This window comes from Calypte anna, chromosome 2, assembly GCF_003957555.1.
Source record: "Calypte anna isolate BGI_N300 chromosome 2, bCalAnn1_v1.p, whole genome shotgun sequence".
Lineage (NCBI taxonomy): Eukaryota > Metazoa > Chordata > Aves > Apodiformes > Trochilidae > Calypte > Calypte anna.
The window spans coordinates 31,832,908-31,849,648 of NC_044245.1; the positions used below are offsets into that span (position 1 = coordinate 31,832,908).

Here is a 16,741-nt window from a genome sequence, read left to right on the forward strand (position 1 = left end):
GCAGGAAGAATTCTGTACCACAGGTGAAGTTGCAGTTCTTTCTGTTTCCTGTTTTAGCCCAACAGTTGTCACATTGTCATTTATTATGAATATTTTTCCTAACCACTTTAAAAATCCATTCTGCATGTTCAGCCAGGCTTCTTGCTACATGCAAGATGGGACAATCCTATGTTTATAACTGATTCATAGTGTAGCTGATCAACCTGTGAGACTTTTTTAATGAGATGTAGCTGTAATTCTTGATTCTCCAATAGGTATCATAGAATCCCAGATTGGTGGGTACACAGGATCCTTTCCTGTCTCTGTTTTTTAACAGAAGAAACACTCAATAATTCCATTAAACCCACCACTTTGTTTGGTTTTGCTTTAACCATAGTTACAGCTGGCAATTCACAGAGCCTCTGTTTAGGTTTCAAGGCTTAGGGTTTTTTCTCTGTCTGAACATGCACAACATGGTCAACAGTGAATAACTTTGTAGATTTTCATCCCTGTTCAATGATCCTGAAACGTGCTGTTCAATCTTACATTTAAAATTAACTTGAATTTCTCAGCTGGAAACTTGAATTAATCCACACATTAAAGGGCATGATGTTCAATGTGATGTCTGGAAAGACTGTTAGGTACAGCAGCAGCATTAACCAGGTTTAGCTTAGGAGAAGATGTAAATTCAGAGTGAAACACTGACTTTCTGCTGGCACCCATTCTTAAAGCTAGAATGTAGTGCTGTATAAATGTCACCTTTAAGTAAATCTTTTACTTTTCCTGGGAGTTTTACAGCTAGTAAAGTTTCATCAGCTCCACTCTTCCAACCATGAAAACTTCTTCCTTTACTTCATTTAATTTTTACATTCAGTATTTTGTGATGTGTACCCCTGCTAAGTGTAACCTGTTCCAGCTGGCTCTTGTCAGGCCTTTTAAATGTAATGAACTGTGTCAGTTTGTAAGGCAGTAGAAAAAGAAGGCAAACTTGTATCTCTTCAGGGAAAAAAAAAAAATGCAGACACTTCTTCGTGCCAAGTGCCTGTGTTTTATTTACCTTCGCAGGTGATAACCTTCTGTACCCCATCCACCTCTAAGAAGCTCTTGCTCCTTATTGGAGTTGTATGCATCCATAGCCCATAAAAAACGAAGTCCTATAATGTTGAAAGAAAGTAACTCTTGATATATGGATATCCTTTTATGCTTCTGATTGGGATGCCTGATGACTGGATCCAGTCTGGGGGAAGTTTTCAGCATGCCCACCACCTCTTCTTCAAGAGTAGTACAGGTGCTGTGCAGCCCTATCAGTTATCTTCTGAAGAGCCTATTTTCTTCTGAATTTGCACAAGACTAGTACATAGAGCCCACAAGAAGAAGGCACTCCAGTGAAAATTAATCTAAAGCTGCATGAAATCAAGCAGAAAAGAAGAGAGAGGTATTCTGTAAAACATTCCTGAATGGTAGCCTGAAGAAATCCTCTTAATATGAAGCTAAACAAATTCAATAAGAGCAATGAAGCTGTTACTCTTCTGTCTGGTCTCTTTTAACTGCCTTTAAGGTGGCATTAAGAGTTTTTATCATTATTCAAGTATCAATTCATACATTTAGCTGCCCAGCTATCCTTCAGTTCCCATCTTGCCCTTTTGCCATCTGGTCATTTATTTTCCTGTCTCTTTCCCATCTTCCTCTGTCTAATTTTCTAAAGAATAGACTTGAAAGCAGAGTATCAGTTGTTAGTGTTCTCTCCTTTGGCATTCACAGATATTCTGTGCTCCCTGACTCATAATTCAGCTTCTTTCTATTGGCAAAGAGAGGGAGAGGGAGAGAGGTACATATTTTTCATATGGAGGTTTTTGTGGCTGGCAGTTTTGTGATGATAATCGGTGCAGCTGTTTGTAATCAATAATCCATCTTCAGCCTAGACAACACACTTGAACTAACCTCCTTTCCCTTCTCATGTATCTTCAAATGAGAATGTATCTTTAAATGAGAAATTAAATTCTAAACAAACACAGGCAATATTGTAATGAATAATGTCATGGTCATTTTTAAAGTGTCAAATATATACAGACTGGTACTAATATTGATAGAGTATGTAATTTTAAACATTTACAATGGCTTATAGAGGATAAAAATCTATGTGGATTATGATGCCTACTGATCCTTTCCTGCATGTTAAAGTGTACTATATGATCACATTCATTTGTTCATTCAGACAAACAGATTGCTATATATTTAAACTAAGTAGAAAGAAGATTAGGTTAGGAAGTTAAAAAAAATTGTTTCTTCACAATCAGAATTATTTTTTAAGTATTTTGAGCAAAATAATTCAATCAGATTTCAATCCTTAAAGAAACTACAGTTATCTGCTAAAATATGAAAATTATGATTTGATGATTTGATGTTCACATATATATTACAATCATGTCTATTATATGCAAAACCAAAACAAACAAAACACCAAAAAACAAACAAACAGACATGGAGCATGGTTCCCTGGCACTAACTTTCTCAATATCTAGCGTTTTTAAAACATGTGAGTTATCCCTTAGAATTTTAGAATTTAGACTACTGGGGTATAATATGTAAACCTACTGTATACATGGTACATTTTAGGAAAGAATGGCAAAAGGGAATAGCATGTTTTGCAGTGACAGCTTTCCCATTTGCAAGTCATGAGGTAGGAAGTGCTCTGATAGAGGAGACTATCAGGTACCAAAAAAACCCAACAGATTTTTGGGGGCATTCCTGACATTTCCTCTCATCTGAGAGGAATGTTCTTGCCATCTTTACTACCTGAGCCTGGAGGCTTTGATGGATGGCTGCACCTGAACTAGGGTTAGGTCTATGTTATCATCTAGGCAGACTTGAGATGCCCACAAATAAATCTTAAAAAAACAAAACTGAACCAAAACAAAATAAACCTAGAAAGCTGTTCCTGTGTCCATTCCTCTTATCCCTTGCATGCTAGACTGATGAAATTTTACCACAGGACATCTGTGCAAGACGCCCTTATGAGCAGAAGTCCTCGTTAGTCTCTTAATTTAAGATAATCACCACTAAAAAGTGGATTGACTGCCTCATTATCCCTAAGAAAGCAAGCCAACTTTATTTATTCAAACTTTTCCCCCTTCCTTTTACAGTCCTTATGTTTAATTCATATACATTTTTTTTAATTTCCTGATTGCACACCACGAATTCAAGCACTAAACTTGGCAGTTGAGCTCTATATGCATGATCCTGAAAAACCACCGAGCCTTTGCAGAGATCTGTACTCTTTGCTCTTGTTGCAGTTCTTCCCTTATTAAATCTGAAATAAGGGAAATTTGTTCTTAAGCATGTAACTCACTGCTCTTCGTTCTCTAGTTACTCTAGTGAAGCAAAAGAGTTTCAGGCAATTTGGTTGCTGCATCCTCTGTTGTCTTGCCTTGTCTTGTCTTGTTTCAAAATGGCCCTGTTCTTGTATTCAACATTTGCCTCTCGTGATTATTTGCAAAGATAGTACTTTTCAGTGTGTTAATTTCTTAGATTTCATTACTCAACTTTCTGGATTTTTTAACACCTTTCTTTTCATTAGTTCTTAGTTTGCTGAACTGGGAAGAATTCTGATTAGAGTAGAGTAAAGTAGTGTAGAGCAGAAAGTGTTTCTCTTCTTACTGAAAGAGAAAAGAGAGATAAACACATTTTGAGTGGTTTTCTTCATTTTGCTTCTTTTTGATGAACAACTGCAGTAGTCTGGAATTTTTATTTTTAAAACCAGAAGAAACCTGGGGGAGGGGAGAGTGTACCATGCTTTTGTTAGCCAACTATTCTTGATTCTCACTGCATTTAATAAACTGTTCCAGAAAAACAGGGTGTTGTATCTTCAACAAGATAGCTCCTCATCCAAGTGTCTTCCAGTTGTTTTAGTTAAGGAAGTGTTAAGAGAAACAATTTAGAATCATAGAATTGCTCAGGCTGAAAAAAACCTTCAAAATCATTGAGTCCAACCTCCTCCTAGCCTTCTTACCCTATTTCTGATGACCCACTGCTAAACCATGTCCCCAAGAACTACATCCAAATTTTTAAACACATTCAGGGATGGAGACTCAACCACCTCCCTGAGGAGCCTGTTTCAGTGCTTAACAGTCCTTTCTGTAAAGAAGTTTCTCCTGATACCCAACTTAAATCTCTCCTGATGCAACTTGAAGCCATTTCCCCTTTTCCTTTCATCTATCACCAGTGACAAGAGATGAACCCCCCTCTCACTACAGCCTCCTTTCAGGAATCTTTAAAGAGTGATAAGATCTCCCCTCAGCCTCCATTTCCCCAGACTAAGCAGCCCCAACACCCTCAGTTACTCCTCACAGGGAATGTTTTCCAAACCCTTCACCAGCTTTGTTACCCTTCTTTGGACTTGCTCCAACACCTCAACGTCCTTTTTCTATTGAGGTGCCCAAAACCGAACACAGTACTCGAGGTGGAGTCTCACCAGTGCCAAGTACAGGGGCAGGATAATTTCCCTACTCCTGCTGGTCACACAATTTCTGATACAAGCCAGAATGCCATTGGCCTTCTTGGCCACCCTGGCACATTGATGGCTCAAATTGAGCTGACTGTCACCTGGCACGGAGGTGAGACTGACAGGTCTGTAGTTACTGGGATCCTCTTTCCAGCCTTTCTTGAAGATGAGCGTCACATCTGCCAGTCTCCAGTCCGATGAGACATCCCCAGTTAGCCAGGACTTCTGAAGGATGATGGAGAGAGGTTTGGCAACCACATCTGCCAACTCTCTTTGGACTCTTGGCTGTAAACCATCTGGCCCCATAGACTTGTGAGTGTCTAGCTTATGGAGCAGGTCCATAACCATTTCCTCATGGAATATATAGGGCCTAATTTGTTTCCCATCGCTTGTCTTCTATCTTAAGAGACATAAGGGAATCATTTAACATGATTTTGTCTAAAAATCTCATCACCCTAGCTGCTCAGTTAAGAGAATCTGGAGAAAATGCTGTAACTCATCAAATTACCATTTATATGGCTGGAGTGATGGAGACTGAAGGAAAAAAAGGGTCAGAGCAGTCTAGGACAAAAATTTGAAGGGGCTCACTTGGGGTGGGCACTGGCTGCTACTGAGCTGAGGTTCATTCAGCATAAAATCTGTGAAAGCAGAGAGAGTGCATGTTTTTGCCTTTTGAGCAGAGTGCATGAAAGTGTGGTTAAATATCTGCTGTAAAGGTGTGGATCAGCATGAAGGAGATCTGCCTGCTCTCTTCCAGCAGTGAAACTATCCTGTCTGCCCAAGAGCAAATTGCTGATTTTCTTCAGCCACCTAGCTCATGAACAAAATAAAATAAAAAAGAAATCTGTTCTTGCACTTTTTTTTTCTCTCTGTTACAATGGTAAATGGTGCAGAATGCATAGGACATAATAAAGTGTCCTAGGATGTTTGTTACTGAATCTAGCACAAGAAACTTGCACTTTTCTATGGAACCTCCAGATCTGACCATTACAGTACAGTTCATCATCATCAAGCAGAAACATTTCTCCTCCTGTTACCATCTTCAAGCATCTAATTGCCACCATTTAACTTGATATTTGGTAAGAGAGTCTAGGGATGATCTTGTTCTAAATTGTTAGTTAGCGTACTGATCATAGAATCATAGAATCATAGAATTGGCTGGGTTGGAAGGGACCTCAGAGATCATCAAGTCCAACCCTTAGACTATGGCACTGAGTGCCACATCCAGTCTCTTTTTAAATATCTCCAGGGACAGAGAATCCACTACTTCACTGGGCAGCCCATTCCAATGCTGGATCACTCTCTCCGTAAAGAAATTCTTTCTAATATCCAACCTAAACCTCCCCCGGCACAACTTAAGTCCATGCCCTTTTGTCTTGTTGAAAGTTGTCTCGCAAAAGTCATCTCCCCACCCAACTACACCCTCCTTTCAGGTAGTTGTAGACAGTGATGAGGTCTCCCCTGAGCCGCCTCTTCTTTAGGCTGAACAGCCCCAGCTGATGTTGTGCCAGAAGCTGTAGAAACAATAGGATACAACAAAACCTTTCCTCTAAAGTTTGTATCATCAGGCTTAAAGGCACTGTCTACAATTACTGTCATTACAAATTTAAAAATTAAAAAAAAAAAAAACAATAAAAAACAAACCAAACAAACAAAAAAACCCACACCAAAACCCAAATAACATGCACCAAAAAAACCCCAAACCCAGCCCTTAGCCAAATAAAAATATTGAGCTGGCCAACAGCTGGGACTTAAGGTAAGAAGCTTTTGCCTGAGTGTTCATCCTAGTGTGAGTTTCGAAATAGTTGAAAGGTTCTGTTGAGGTTAAACTTAAATTTTTGAGGACTGAGTGAGGAAAAAGTCTAGGGAGGTGAAAAGGAGGTGAAAAGATGACCCTGATTACAAATAATTTAAAGAAAAAAAAAACAACAACAACAACAAACTCACAAATAAAGTCACAATGAAATCCTAAGAGGTAAAATGTGCTGAACAACAATTGCATTTCCTAAAGCTTATGTGGGGTTTTTTAGCAACTGATATTGGCATGATTGCTAGAGAGAAGTCTCGATAACAAAGTCACCACATTTATACACAACTGTGAACACATTGTGACAGCTTGGGCAGCCTCTACTTAATGAGCAGAAAGACTGAATAATCCTCTAGGTCAGGATGGAGTCACCCTGCATCTGCCCCCATTGCACTTTTGATTGGAAATAAGTGGAAGGCACCAATCAGATATTCGTTATTTGCTTTTGGGGGTTTTTTATGTTTTGCAGAAAGTATTAATTTTTAAATAAGAATAAAATGTATTTATGTTTAAATTATATATATTTCAATGTGATTATTAGGTTTATTTGCTGACAAACATCTTTAAAGCTAACACATGCCTATTTAATGGTCAGTAACCATTCACATCAGGCACAGCCTTGCTGCGTGGTCTCTTCTAGGTCTTTACAGAAATCATTCTGTCTCAATTTGTCATCTGGAATTTTAATCATTCCTTTTTGACAAATAAATGTAAATAACAGAAAATTGGAAGTACAAAGAATATTTACACTACTCTGAGTTCCTAGGGCAGTTTGAATAGATATTTTTTAAGTTGGATTCCATAAAATCTCTGTGACCTTGTTTCTAGGATCAGGGAGTGAATACTTTCATTTCTGCAAATCTCTCAGCAAAGGCTGGCAATCAAGATTAAATCAGATTGGAAAAAAAAATATTGTAAGTGTATTGACCTAATAAAAATAAATCCCAGTGCAACCAAAACATAGCTGGTTTTGAGACCTGACTCAGGAGTTCATACGCCTATAAGTGTAAACTACATAATTTTTTCTATAGTAGAAAAATACTGAAGTTAGTGTTACTCTCTGAAAATAAGAATTTTGTTTGACTCAAGGTACATCAGACAGTCACTGATACCTCAGACTGTCACCTGCAGACCTTCAGAGCCTTTAGAAGCTCTGGGGAAGTCAATGGCCTGTGTTCATAGGTAGTCTCCAAATCTTGCATTTCCAGGTTTATTCATACTTATGATAAGCTTTTTCTCCCAGATTTGAGTTTTTATTAGTGAACTTATTTTCTAAGTTAAGAAGGAAAATATTTTAAAGGATTAATTGAGAACGTCAAGTCTTTTATTTGGCTTATAAATTCTTTTTGACTAGAGCAGGAGACAGTTAACTTCTGAAAAGCATCAAGACTGATGATTTTGTCTATATAGCATTGACCTGGAAGCTCAACCATTCAGACTAATAAATCAGGCAATTTATATTTAATCATTAACTAACTCCCGAGCTGAACAGCTGTTCAAAATTAGAAATGGGTCACCCCAGCCAGGATGACATTACAGGCAATCTATAATGCATTAGAATAAAATTATAGTGATTTTTAACTGTCTGGAAATTTATTACACTGCATGTTCCAACTCTTAAAGCCTTGTTAGCCAATGTCACTAGTGATTTATGGTGCTTGGGGGGTATGGTAAAATTACTGAAGATTTAAATAGACAATCATTCTGTGTTTAGTAAATCTTCAAATTTCAAAGCTATTTTGGAGAATGAGGTGGGTGCTCTTTATTGTTTATGACTTACCAGTCAGTGACAACAAGAAGAGAGAATGGATAAATCAAAAAGCCCTCGTGTAAATGAATGGATTTATTGTCTTGTTGCCTTCAGTTAATGGTTTATAGATTAATCCAATGACTTCTGTAGGCAAAAGTGGATGTCTAAAATACTTCAAAACAAAACTGCTACATTGCAAGGATTACTGTTAGAGCTTTCAACAAGAATAGTCCCTTACTTGTCACGTGTTGGGAATCTCTGGTGAATGTAACTGGGATTTTGTAGGCCTTCTCACACTGAGTTCCATCATTTACACTGTGGAACATTTTCATGCAACTCTTCTATCACAGTACTTTGATGAAATGTACTTCCATTTTCTAAATGGAATTTTTATATTCCTGTTTTGTAACAAGAGTTCAAGTATTTTGTTGCTGTAGAATTGTGTCTATCTTTGAAGAATAAGATGTTTAACCATTTCAGTAAATATTTCTGACTCTTCTGAAAAAATATAGGTGGAAAATACTTCATGAATATAAAATGTAGCAATTATTTTGTGGGGTTTTTTTGCTCACATAAAGATGTACTTTTTAAGTGAGAGTGAGTTGTTTTGGTACTGATTTTATACATTTTAATAATAGTATTCTTTTAAGATTTCAAGCAGCTAGCACTAGCAAAATGCAAGCATTTTACATTAAATTATTTGAAGTACAGAGGATACTTTCTATTCAGTGATTTTCTTTTACTTTGATTACATTATGTAGAGGGCTGGAAAAATATGTTTTGATTAATCTCATTGCTCTGAAATCTAAATGCCTGTATGGGCAGTGGATAAGGGACAGTCATTGTAGGTTGTTCAGCAGTGTGCTTTCCTTGTTTCATACTGGCCCTTTCTTTGCATCTATCCCTCTGCTCACTGGTGAGTGATTTTCTGAGGTTTCCCTGATGCAAGTGAACAAACTGTGAAACAACTTTTATTTTATCCTTGCTATTACAAACAGTAGAAACAAGGAAGAAAAGTTATGGCAGCCTGTTCCAGTTTGCTATCTAGAATTTCAGCAGTTTGAAGATGAATCTGGTGGATGATCAATTTTTACCTTCCTTTCCCAGCTGAACCTATTTGAGCATACATTCGTGCATATGTTCATTCCATTGCTGGGAGTTGTATACACAGAACAATTAAAGAATAATGTGCCAAATGTTGCTGGTCTGGTTTTTATAGCGTCATAAATTCTGATTGGAAATGAGATGACCAGTTGATCCGTATCTTCAAGATTAACTTTCTTTAGAGAAGATATTTTCATTTCTCTGAAAATCTTTAGTCACCATTTCAACTTTTAAAACAGACAGTGGGCTTTCCTGATGCACTTCTGTGTGCTTCTGTATTTTAATGTGGAGATTAAACATTCCAATGCTTCTGAGTTATTCAGAAGATAACATCATCTCATTTTGCTTTGCAGTCTGAAAAGATTTGTTGAAGATGCAGTCTGTTGAAAAGCACAAAAAGCACAAAAGAAAACTTTATGTGGTGATGTCTTATCAACAGCAGCATTTGCGTCTTACTTTGGAACACAAAATGTTCTTAGCAGAAACTGATGGAACATTTCTGGATTCCTTTTCTGAAGACACAAAAGGTAAAATTTACAGTACAAAATGGGATTCCCAACGAAATGCCTGATTTATTAAAATTGCTGTCCTTTAAAAAATTGAAGTACAGATGTGTATTTAAAACTGATTCTTTGCTGGTATTTGTTTTCCAGTGTGTGTCTGTGCACACACACAAGCTTTCCTCAGATGTTGAGGGAAATGGGAGAGGTTAAGTTTTCTTTGGCAGAAGAAAATCCCTTCCTTTCCCAATCTCAATGCCAAATCCTGTCTTTTGTGACATCAGTGTAACAGGAATTGCTGTGATAGTGATAGAGCTGTATAGAGCCACCTATTCTGATTAGTTTTTCATCTCCAGGAAGAGCATATAATTATGATAATCCCCATCTCTCTGTACACAGAGGAAACTATGATAGCACTCAATAAATGCAAAGAATCTCTATCCCTTAGAGTTGTCTCTGCAAAGCTTTTTCCATCCTTCCTTGTAAAGCTTTAGATGGTTGCAGATGTTCCTCACCTCTTCCTACTTCTTTCCTATTTCTCACGTGCCACAGATCACATCATTATATCATGACTAATACAGTTTGTTCTCTGAAATATGTAATGTGTGGAACTCTTATCCATTTTAAATCACAAAGCTAAGGCACAGCAGGTGAGATGAGCTGCCTGAGGACACTATAAATACAGTTAAAGCCAAAACCAATTTTTCCAAGGTCAGCATTCAGAACTGTTGGAACATATTTTTGTAGACATTTGCTTTGTGCGAGAGTTTAACAGACACCAATTTTGTGGAGCTTTGTTTTTGCCTGGAACATCTCCTTGAGCTTTTCCACAAAAACTTGTCTGCAGATCAAGTTATTTCTCAAAAACCTCTTTCTACCTTGCAGTGTAATGCTGATAGGTAGAAAAATTATCCCTACATATTTGTTTTCAGTAGTGGAACCCTGATAAAAAATGTAATTCTTTACTCTTCTAGGTATCCTCTGAAATGGATTGAAGATTTTTGTAAATAAAAAGAATCCATACTGTAACTTTTTAAGATGCTTTCACTGAGCAGGAGTGAGATGAAATACCTAATTTCAGTTTTGATTGTTTTTCTGCAAGTAGGGAAGAGTGGAAAATAGAGAAATGCCTTTGGGAAGTGATGTTAAAAATAAATGTTTATTAATAACCCCCTTTATCAGGAACAAGTATCAGTTTTGTGCAGATACAGGGGCAGTAGATGTATCTATATTAAAAAGTTGTATTAGAAATCCTGATAATAGTTCAGTACTAGTGTTTTCCACAAGGGAGTGTTTCAGCTCATGGAAATTACTGTATTGCTTGCCTTACACTCCAGAGATAAATCATATTTTCAGTCTCCTGCTATATTTAGGTAATTGTGTTGCACATAGGAGATAAATACATTGCATGCTTGCAAGGGGGAGTGTATGCCTGCTGGTCCTTTCATGCTTGTATTTTCAGTAAATTCATCAAAAGTTAGGTTTACTTTGGGCTCTGTAGTTAGAGGTTAGAAAATTTCCAGGTGGTATGTATTTTGTAATAATATGGTAACTATGATATTTTTCCCCAGAAACTGCACTAGAGATATGGTGCCATTGCTATTAATAATAATAATCATGCAAATTTGGTTTAACTTAAATACGTGTAATGATTTTCCTTATAAAAAACAAACAGATTTGCATGACTTTACAGTTTGGTTTGCACTTTCAGAAGTATCTCAAGTCTTCAAGTCAACACTAAAGACCACACATGTCTCAAGAGGAGGAAGAGTTTGATGGAAGAGTTTTTAAACACTCAGAATGAGGTAGAAGATAGTTCAGTCTAAATACTGATGAGGCTGTACTTTAACTTATGGGTTTAGACTTCAATTTATAAAACACAAATAAGAAAGCCTGGGGTAACATCATGAAAGAACTGATAGGGGTTTGCCCTTTGCTTCAGCTAGGAAAAATTTAATTTCAAGCTTCCAGTATAGATCATGTTTTATCCTTCTACGAGCCACCTTATTTTCCAAATAACTTATTTATTCACTGTCTCTTCCTCTGTTGTGTTGTGTTAGGCATTCCACCCATTCCCATCCACCCTATCCCACCCATTTGGGAAGCACTGATTTCAGGTGTTCAGTTTCTTCTTTATTTCATGCCTTGTCAATTCCTGAAACAAGTTAATGTCCAGCAAGTGTGGCTGCCTGGGGGATGCTCTCCAGTACGTGGGGGTGGCAGCTTCCTTCTTAGCAAGGGAGCACTCAGATGAGAGAGCATTGCCACAGCTGGTGCCTTGCTGGGAGCTCCAAGGCTGCCTCTGCCCCTGGAGATGGGCCCATTCTCTGGCTTTTGACTTTGTTAGCATAGAGCTGAGCTATATTAATAAGATTATCATTTTTGTGTAGATAAATACTGATTTGTGTCCCCAAAATACCTTCTTGATACCTTAAATACTTATCTGTGTACAATGAAAATTATAATATATGGTTGGGGCGGGGTTAACTTTATTGAACTATAAACACTTTTTATGAAGAAAATGCCTTAAATGAATGTGATAAACATATATAACATATAATCTATGATAAAATATAACAAGCCACTTCTCATCCCATTTCCTAGTATAGTCTTTTGCATCTGAGACTCAGGGATCCTCTGTAGTTTTCTGCCTAGAAAGGCTTCATTTCTCTCAGCCCCGTTGTGCATTTCATTGAGTCATGGCTTGCTGCTTGGTAACCTTGCTGGATGATTATATTCCACTCTGATTCAAAGGTTCCCATTCCTGTGATGAAGGGCCTGGACCCAATTGCTGCACTGACAGATGATGCTACAATTGCAGCATGGAGTAAGGAGGGATTGCCTGGTGGCAGAGTGTCAACAGAAAATGCCACTATTTTAACAAACTGCAAGTGCTGGCCTCTGATGATGGATCCTTGGCAACTGAGAATTAAATGGATAAAGAATAAATACGGAGCTGACCTTAAAGTCATCCATCTAGGACAGAAAGGGTATGTGCATGCAGAAGAACTGGTTTGTATGTTGACTGCTCTGCAGTTCCCCCAGTTCTCATAAGGGACTGGGGTTTGTTGGAATAGGCTTACTCAAAGACTTGAAGTTTTACATCACTTCTGCTTACTTATTCAAAGCATCATTTTCCATTTAAATGCCGTTTGGAAGAGGACCTTTTTTGTGCTTATGTTACCATTTTTTAAAGTGTGGAGGAGGAAATTAAATGGAAGTTGAGGTGCACTTCTTGTGGCAAATCACTTTTTCAAGAGTTAAGGTGCAAATCCTGATGATATAACCTTGCTTATACTATACAGTTTAGTCAGCAGAACATGGCATCTGGACCTTACAGAGGCAAAGATTCAATCCAATATGCAGTACTCAAGGCAAAAGCCAATTTTCAAGCCTTTTCCTGATAACCATGTTTTAAATTCTTGTCACTGTTACTGAATTATGTGTAAATTGACAGCACTTGCATGTATTTGGTCTCTTCATATTCTTTTTCATGTTTACTTGGATTAAGGGACACACCTAGGTGTGATTAACTGCTCCATTTCAAAGGACTATCAAAGTTTATTTTACTGAATTCCAAAAATAACACACAATTGCATAGCAGAGTTAACGGTCACAGCAATGCCACATTTTTAAACGTGTGTTCATAATTTTCTAACATGAGTGCTAATAATTTATCTGGTCTGACTTATTTTTTTGCTTCACCTGCCCTGATTTATTTTTTTTCTTTTTCCAACCCTCACAAATAAATGCCATTTTCATTTGTACCCTGCAGATACTTCTGCATGAAGCCATGTTGTCTGCTAACTTACCCTTGCATGATTGTCTACTCTCTTCTTTATGCATGTTGAAACAGAATTCTTCCAAGATGCAGTGCTGGCAAGAAAGCATTTATAGTGTAGATGAGGATATACCAAAAGCTATAAAACAAAAGTGTATTATTAAAACCATAACAAAACCTAAAAGATATACATGCTCCCCAACTTCTTCACCACAATTCCGAAGTGTTCTATGTGAGGTTAGTTCCTCAGAGCTGTCTGTAAGAAGCAATATATTTTTTGTTTAATATCAGGATTAGCAAGAGCATAGATGTGAAGATACTGAACTCAAACCTGTTGAGTTCTTAACCACTTGGAAATTCTTTGTGAACAGTTTTGCATTATTTAATCATGCTCTTTTAGAAAAACTAAATTCTAGTATGTAGAAGAAATCTTTTGCTGACCTATATTTGTCTACTATTTGGGGGTATTTTTTTAATTTTTCATGTTAAGTTTCTGAAGAGCTTTGGCTTGTGGAGAGACTGGAGTAATCAAAAACATTGGTCAGTTTATTGTTCCCGTACTTGATCGTCTGCTTGGAAGATTAATAAGAAAAAGTAAGTATACTTGAGTAATCAGATTTTTTCTGTGACAACTGGATCTATATTGCTTTGATGACCACATTTTACTTCTTAATCCTTCATGAAGTTATTCCTTTTTTAAATGCAATGGCTAAAAACTGGTGTTGATGGGGTAATAAAATGCTAGTATTTGGCCAGATAACAAAATTCTCTTCTCAGTTTGCAAATTGGACTCAAAATACAATTGGAAATCTCCTTGCATATATGGTGCTCCTGGAAAACATGCTTTTGCCCCGCACGGTGAGATCCTGAAATTATTCCTTTTTGTTGTGTTTTTCTAAAATAGCATTGGAAGTATTTCAGAGTGGCATCATATAACTTAGTTTTTAGAATCTATAGTGAAAACTCTACTGAAAATTACGATTACAGTGGTCTGAAAGTGAGATCAGAAATTGCACAGCCTGACAAGACTTAAGGCATGAGATAGAACGATGTAAAACTGTTGGAAGAAGTTGGATTGAAAAGGACAAGGGTCAAAGCAATATAATTTTGCATTTACTTAGAAAAGGCTTCCATGCAGCATCACAGAGCTATCCACGTGTTCTAGTTTGAACCGACAGAAACACAAAAATATGAAACTATTAAAATACAGAATATTCTGGTGAATATTTAACAAGCATTGAATGACCTAACATTCTGTGTCTCAGTGAAGATGCAGCAGGTCTCCTTTTTGGGACACTGGTATTATATTTACCCCTTTATTTCACAATAAGAAGTTTTCTTCGTTCTTGGTTCATTTTTAATATTTGTTTATTTTAGTAGTTGTGTCAGACACTTTGAATTTTTTTTTCCTAATAAAGAAAGACTAGAAAGGTATTTGTGATAGATATGGTATAGTCCAGCAGTTGAAGTTCATTAATAATTGGAATGTTGCAGAGTATGAAGTAATGAATACTAATTACTCCTTTCATGTCTGACAGCACCCTGTGGACCAATACATCAGCCCAGACTTTAATTTGGTTCTAGTAATGGTTTCATCAATAGTACATTAATTCTGTGTTTGAAAAGATATACAGTTGAACCTGACCCACACTGTAGATACCACTGTCATAAAATGGCCACATACTGACAACAACTGGATAATTACAAATAATTAAATCCACTGAGCTTCAGACAATCCTAATTTTAAGTAAAATATATCTTATCATATCAATCGACAGAAAGTGTAGTGAGGAAGATTTATCAACTTGTACTCCATCCGAAGCAAATTTACTGGCCTTCATATTAGAGAACTTGCTGATCTGTGAAGCAGCTTCATAAAAGTGTTTGTTTGCCAAGCTTGGTTTTGTGTGGTACTCTTGGATATTCTGTAAGAGCAGCAGCTTCTGGTGTTGCTTATGATTGAAGCCTGCAAAACAAACTCTCAGCTTCAGAGAACTTGAAATGTATGTATAAATTTATATTTTCCTCAAAATGTGGGTCATTCCAGAGTGAACTACAGGTGCTTGTTGTCTCTGAAAATCAGATTTGCTTAAGTGCCTCAATATGTGTTTAGAAGCCTAGCAAGTTTTAGATGTTCCAGCCTGAGTATTTTTTTAATTTCAATTTTGGAGCTCCAGGTGTGCTCAGAGGGTCTAAATGCACTTTAGGCTGTGACCTTATGTTCCAAATTTCTCTAAAATATTAAGATTTTTATTAAAATATGTTAGGATAGTTGTTTTGAGAATTGGTAGAAAAGAAAGACAAAAGAGAATAAAATAATTTCCCAAACTTATCCCTGGTAGTTCCTAGCTTTATGTAGACCTGAAAGACCCAAGAAAAAAAAATGTAAGTTAAATTTGGGTTCAGCTTATTGCCAGTGTATGCAAAAGTGTTTCGAAATGCACATATTTAGATTTTCTGAAGCACGTAAATCAAGGCACAAAAGAAAAGAGGTGGCAGTCTTATAAGCTATTGGATTTTGGACCTTGCCTGCTCTAAGAAGAGTGATCACAGAATCATTAAGGTTGGAAAAGACCCAAGATCCTCAAGTCCAACCATCAACCCAACACCACCATGCCAACTAAACCATTCCTTAAGTGCCACATCTACAGGGTTTTTTTTTTTTACACCTGCAGGGATAGTAATGTCCTTGAATAGGCTGATATGGGTAAGCTTTAATATTTTACTTTAATCTGTGCTTCCTATCCTGTTTCCCCAAACCTACTGTTCTGGAGATCTCCAGATACAAGCATTAACTGGAATAGAACAATGTCATTTTGATTCATGGATGACAGAGGAATAAATTCATTGTTTGTAAGGCCTCTATTTGCATTCATGTGAGTTGTTACACCTGCTCAAATCCTTTGCACGTTAACAAAGCAGTAGTCATGTGTCTTCAGTTGCAAGATTAGGTTGTTACAAGATTCTTTAAGATGTCTTGAAATTTGATTTATGTGTAAGTGTAGCTTGTATGAACAAGTTTCCATTCTTGTGATGCATGACTATTATTAATGAAATAGCAAGACAATTTGCTTGGATTCTCCACAGTCAGAAGCTTGCCTTGCCTTGAACATTTCACCAGCTGGGCAACTTTTAAGGCAGTGCTTTTCCTATTGAATTAGTTTGACCAACTTGCACAGTTTGCCTACTGAGATTGACTAATAACAGCTCCATTCTGCACTTGTTTTCACCTGATTTATTCAATTTCATTCTCTCCATTACTTGTTGGGGTTTGCAAGTGGATTCCAGAAGCATTTCATTTTAAGCAGCAGGACCTCAA

General features: G+C 37.0%; 1 protein-coding gene across 1 annotated transcript in view; it reads left to right on the top strand.

The window, feature by feature from the left end:
• DNAH11 (dynein axonemal heavy chain 11) overlaps positions 1-16,741 on the top strand; it is a 95,334-nt gene that overhangs the window by 65,396 nt on the left and 13,197 nt on the right. The window contains 5 exon segments of the mRNA XM_030444624.1: positions 9,533-9,601; positions 9,604-9,668; positions 12,396-12,661; positions 13,922-14,016; positions 15,915-15,920. Coding sequence (XP_030300484.1) covers positions 9,533-9,601; positions 9,604-9,668; positions 12,396-12,661; positions 13,922-14,016; positions 15,915-15,920 — 501 coding nt within the window.